The sequence below is a fragment of the Brassica napus genome, chromosome C1 (assembly GCF_020379485.1).
Source record: "Brassica napus cultivar Da-Ae chromosome C1, Da-Ae, whole genome shotgun sequence".
NCBI classification, from domain to species: Eukaryota; Viridiplantae; Streptophyta; class Magnoliopsida; order Brassicales; family Brassicaceae; genus Brassica; species Brassica napus.
In genome coordinates, this window is record NC_063444.1 from 19563922 (window position 1) to 19569970 (window position 6049).

General features: G+C 35.8%; 1 protein-coding gene across 2 annotated transcripts; it reads right to left on the reverse strand.

Moving 5' to 3' along the window:
- Positions 1–1234: 1234 nt before the first annotated feature.
- LOC106376225 (VAN3-binding protein) lies at positions 1235–5036 on the reverse strand. 2 transcript variants are annotated; one of them, XM_048744924.1, is made up of 7 exons: positions 4637–5036; positions 4069–4179; positions 3236–3677; positions 2831–3073; positions 2685–2734; positions 2264–2321; positions 1235–1738 (listed from the first exon to the last, which is right to left on the reverse strand). In XM_048744924.1, the coding sequence occupies exons 1-7, from the start codon at positions 4925–4927 to the stop codon at positions 1530–1532; spliced, it is 1404 nt and encodes a 467-aa protein (XP_048600881.1). In that variant the 5' UTR covers positions 4928–5036; the 3' UTR covers positions 1235–1529. The 2 variants fall into 2 exon arrangements, with proteins under 2 accessions (XP_048600881.1, XP_013671744.2); XM_013816290.3 differs by having other exon boundaries at positions 3236–3680; positions 4637–5029.
- Positions 5037–6049: the final 1013 nt, after the last annotated feature.

The following is a 6049-nucleotide window of genomic DNA, read 5'->3' on the forward strand; positions in this document are numbered from 1 at the left end:
ACATGGGTTTGTCCCCGACTTGTATTTCCTTTTGAGACACTCTCTTTGTCTTAGAGTCTCATAATACAAGAGTAGTTTCTTGTTGTGTACTCAGCTGAAACATTAAACCTTCTCTCTGGTTCTGAAACTTCGAACCACTTGATCAACTTCTTTGATCCAAGCCCGAGCTACAACCCACATCAAGAAACTATGTTAACTCTATTTCTATAACCATCTACTGGGGAAAAAAAAACAGAATGTGATTTTGATGTTACATTGATATATCTAATTACTTCTGAACACAGGGATGATGGTTCTGGAGACTGCAATTCTCACTGCTACAATGGTCATAGGTCTAATTTAACAGTGATTTCTCCTTCCTTGAGCTATTCCTCTTCGGTGCCCTCCTTATCATCATTGTCTCTTGTTTGATGCAAGTATTACTTGCTAACTCTCAAACAATTCAGATTTATCTTTAGTTTTTTTTTTTTAAGAGACATTAAAATGTACATATTCTATCATCTGTGGAAACCCATTGTTTAGCTGCAATCATATTATTCAGAGACATAGTCTTTGTCAAGCTGACCAGGAAACTTGACTACGATGAGTATTACCGTGCTTCTGCTAATCTTTATCTGGACAGCATCAGTCTCTTCCTCAAAATCCTGGATATTCTGGTGAAACTCCAGACCAAAAACAATAAGTGACTGGTTTCATCTTATCTGATGTTCCCAGTACTAAGAATTAATTACGAGCACAAGCCTTTAAATGACTGGGTTGCTTTTGTGCTCTGTGTTTTTAATTTGACTAGCTTTTGTAGGGATTACTTGCTAACCAAGGTATCTTTAGAATAGTTATATATATAGCGGACATTTTTAATATATTTAGTCTGAATGCAAATGTCTATGCATTTGTGTAAATTCTGCGAAGGGGGCTATCTTTCATTCTTGGCTGAATGAATTTTTCTTAACAATCACTGACTAAACCGACCATTTATCCAATTTTACGAAAACGAGTATAAATGTTGAGAGTGCTGATGGCTTCAGGAAACACATGATAAGTTGTTAACAATAACCAGACTAATTCTTTTCTTTTTTTTTTGTAACACAACCAGACTAACTCTTCATTATTTGTTTTGTCTTCTTCTTTCATATGAGAAACATGTGCAGATTCTTTATGGATTTTTTCACCAACAGTGGGACAAAAAAGAAGCATATTTGATGTTCCCAATAAATATGGAAAATGGACTCATCAATAATATAAAATATTATCTCTTACTTCAACTTTGTTTTTTATACAAAATGACCACCAACACAAAGAGACCTAAGAAATTAAACATTACAGATCACCCCACTAAGTTTTGTTTATCAAAAACCAAACCCTTCCCCACCTTCGTTTTTGAAACCTTGACTAAGTAGGTCCATTACATTCCTACACCCACCCACAAAACATTACCTTAAAAGAACCCCTAAAGTTTACTAAAGTTTTAATTTTGACCCCATAAGTTAAAACGCACTCACATACTAGGCAGACTTTTTAAAACGGTTTATTCACATCCTAAATCTCCTTTCAGCAGCGACCACAAGAAGCCTCGAAACACCTTGCGTCCACATATCATACTCCCTCTGGCTCTTGCATTCAAATTCCACATCACCTCGCAGGACAGTCTTCAAACCAAAGTATCTCAGATCATCTCCTCCCTCAAGCAAATGTCGTCCAGGCCAGGCTGGAACATTCTTGATCACTTCAAGCACAATGTCTGCAACCAAAATTGGAACAAAAAACATTTAAAACAAAGAGTCTTCAAGTTCACATTCAAAGAATAGACAAAAAGTAAAAGATTGAGGGCCACTTTTGATTTGATCTTATAAGTTACTTTAGACACATACACTTTTGCTTTTTCATTTTTTTTTCTTCTCAAATCCCCATATCCAAAGCAGACCCACATCAACGTTTTGAATTCTCTTTACCAGGGTTCACATATAATTGACAGTATATAGTGACAAAAAGATAAAGCTTTCAACTTTGCTCCCATTGAGTGATATCAAACAAAATATAACTAGAAAACATTCTTTGTTTTAAACCCAATTTAGAAGAATCATCTTTAATGTCTTAAACCTCGTTTAGAAGAATCATCTTTAATGTCCAGGAAGGAATTAGATAAACCTCCTATCAATCTTTTCAGGTTTTAAATTTAAAAATCATCTTTATGAATGAAATATTATATATATATATATATATATATATATATATATGTATGTAACAAGCGCAAATGATATCTTACTCTTTTTCTTCTTGGTGAAGGTTTTGCCAACATGCTTGCTCTTCATCTTCAGTGTAACCTACAAGATCAATAATCAAAACAATAAAAAAACAAATAGTTGATTCTCAAAGAAGATGCTTACGCAAAAAAGACAAAAAGTGGATCCCATAATTTCATTATCATCATCATTTTCATAGCAATGCTTTTTATTTTTACTAGCTTTAGTACTATTTCTGCTTTCTCTTCTTTTCCTGCCATTTGAAATCTCATTTTCTCATCTTTTCGTGTGTTTCATATAACAAAGTTCACATCCATGTGAAGCTACTAAAGATTCCCCACTGATTATCAAATAATCTAGGCTCTCTTTAATCTTTTTAATCAGATCAGCGATCATCTCCTAAAGTGAACAAATCTCAAGACACTAAGGGAAATAAACCAATACCTGATTCATCTTGTTGATGTAAACAGAAACTATTTTCCAGTGGAGATCACCTGCAAAAGTAACACAAAGAAGCATTAGAACAAAAGATCCAAAGAACTAAAACGTAAACTAAAGGGAAAAAAAGGAAAGATAGAACTTGTTGTTACCTTTGCGAGTGCGTTTGAGAAGTTCGCAACCTCTAGCAAGCCATTCTCTGCTACAAGTTCCCAAGAAATTCTCCTGTTGCATAAGTTCCCCACTGTGACTACTGCTCGAACTACCGTTGCTACCATTGTGAACATTGCTGCATCCTCCAGTAGAAGTGAGTCCCTTGTCCATTGGTATCACTGATGCAATGTTCCACACTTCCTTCATCGCCCTCGCCTTCAAGGTCGCCACGCCCCTTAGAGCTGCACCAATAAGATCAAATTAGCCAAACATCAACTTTGATTTCATCATAAATTCTAATTTTGAGTCAACCCTCAGATCAATTCTGATGTTTTCTTCATCAAGTTTCCAACTTTAAAGTCAAATCAAAACCTCAAAATACAGAGTTAATGAAGCTACTGAACCTGTGGCAGCACCGGCGGTGAGAGTCATGATATCTCCGGCAGAGCGAACATTAACCGCGGAGCTAACAACAGAAGCCAAATGCTCCCTCTCAGCTCCCATTAACTCAGCAGCCTCCACACACTGAGCAGCAACGAGGGTCGCGGCAGAAGCAACCGCCATGTCGGTTTTAGCCATCTGCTCATCCTTCCCGGAGCTAGAAAACGCGGCGGTGGCTGCTGCGATGGCGGCAACAGCTGCAGCAACGCCAGCGACGGAGACAGCCGCGTGAATCTGAGCGTTATGCGCTCGAGTCTCCTCCTTCTTCTTCTCCCTCCGGTCCTTAAGCCAGCGTCCCACCGTCTTGGACTGTGTAGCTGTGGCGGTTATAGGTCCCGGAGTAGTGGCCGTGGAACGGAACTGGGAGTTAATGTTGTTCAGTGCTGTGTTGTTCGCCCGACAAAACTGCTGCATAGTAAAGCCAAATTAGGGAGTCCCCAGAAATGGATACAGAAAAATTAATCCTAGAAAAGGAAAGATCTTGGAAGAGTGATGAACAAGAAAAAGACAAAATCAAAGTTAATTAAAAAATAAAAACAAGACAAACCCGAGAAAAACACTTGATTAAGGAGTAAATAATTGTATTAAATAGCGAATGTTGTTATACTGAAAATAAACATCGGAAACAGTAGTGGAGAAAAAGAAACATGATCTCTGGGTATGGTTGGATAAAGAGAAAGGTGATGTTATTGTCAGTGAAGCAGTAAAAATTGAAAACATTTACATTGAGAAAAACACAAACTTTTAACCAGAATTAAGTTATGATTAAAGAGAGAGAGAGAGATAAATTGAAAACCTTAATGTCATCGGATTCGGGAGGAGAGACGGGAGGACTGTCGGTTAAAGAACCGTTGAGAGGGCCACTACTGTGTGAAAGCCGACCGGATGTTCTTGGTGACACTTCTTGCTGCACAAATGTCATTATTATTGTTAAAAAATATGATGAACATGAGACAAAAGGAGAACTCCTTGCAGAAGATGATGACAAAAAAAAAACTTGTGGTTAAGGGTCCCAGAAAGCATGTAGATATCTAATCATAAATTTTCATCTTTTTTTTTTGTTTGATTAATAATTAGAATTATTGCGCGTGAAAATTCCTTCTTTCATAGAGATTTCCATGAACAAAATTGTCTCGATTTGGAAAGAAAAAAATCAATGAAGAAGAGAACAAGAACTTAAATTAAGAGAGCCTGAGGATAAAAACAAAAGAAATTAAGAATCTGAAGACAAAAAAAAAAAAAAAAAAAAAAAGGAAACGGAAAGAGATTAAAGTGTGTCAACATCTTACAAAAGAGAACACAAATGCATAGCTTTGTCCGCAAATACTTTGTTTTTTTTATCCGAACAACAAAAGGAGACTTACAGAGTGAGACAAGATACGATCCATCACCATTTGAGAAGTTTCTGAACACGCGAAGGAGAAGGTGTTTCCAGAGACAAGTCCGTTCTCCTCCGTATCGCCGCCGTCGCCGGAGATGGTTTCTTCTTCGGTTTTGGAGAGGAGAATCTGAGGGTTCGAAGGTGTCAGAGCCTTCGAGACCTCGAGAGCTGAGACGCTCCAAGAGCGAGCGAGGAACTCCATCGGCTCCAGAGGCGTCTCCGGTGGTCGGTAAACCGGGTCGGGTCTCCATGTTGGAACCATGGGTCTTTCCATTCTAGAGAGAGAGTGGGGCAAGAAAGAGAGAGATTGATGAGTGGAGATAAAGAGAGAGAGAGAGAGTGTTGATGGAAGTGAAAGGTTGTCAATGGAGAGAGATTTATAGAGGTGACAAGTGACACGAAGCTATTTTCTCACTCTGCTTTTCTTTTCTCTTCTCTTCCGTTTTTTGCTTTTTCTTACTCTCTCTCTCTCTCTCAAGCAAAATTGTCATACTGCCCTTTGTTTTCACTTTAATTTTTATTTTGGAGGGGGGGGGGGGGGGGGGGTTTATAGATCAACAATGCGTTTATAATAGTCGAGTAGTTTTGGCTTTTTTGGTATGTAACATATATCAAGTAAGATCATCTTCATATTTCTGAAAGATTTTAAATAAAAATGCTTAATATAATTTTTATATACAGTTGAACATTAATTTTGAAATAGTAGTTGAACCAATAGATTTGTTTTTCTAACATCTTCAATAGTGATATCTTAAATAGTATCTCACCAAGAAATATTTTTATGAAAATATAATATTCAAATGAAAACTTTATATAATTGTCACTTGTTAATTTAGTTCAATTTCAATAAAATCTGTCAAAAAATTGTCAAAATGTTCAAAAACATAATTTTAAAGAAAAATCAAAAACATTAGTAGTGCTTAATTTGAAAACTCATTAAGATATTTTGGTAATAAAGATGCTCTTATGTCTTGACTCCCAACGATAAAATAATTTTATATTTGATATCTTTTAAAAAGAAAATAAAATATTGTCAAGTTATATTATATTTTTTAAATAAAAAGTAAATAAATAAATAAAAAATAGTAATAGCTAAAAAAAAGAATTTTTAAAAAAATATTTTTAACGTCATCAGCAAAACACTAAATCCTAAACCCTAAATCCTAAACTCTTAGGTAAACCTTAATTTCTTGGATAAATTTTAAACTCTAAATCAAAAACAATAACACTCAAGGGTTTAGGGTTTAGGGTTTAAGTTTTAGGATTTAGAGTTTAGGGGTTAGTGTTTTAGTGTTTACTGTTTTTGATTTAAATTTTAGGATTTATCCAAAGGTTTAGGGTTTATCCAAGGGTTTAGGATTTATGGTTTAGTATTTTGCTGATGACATTAATTTTT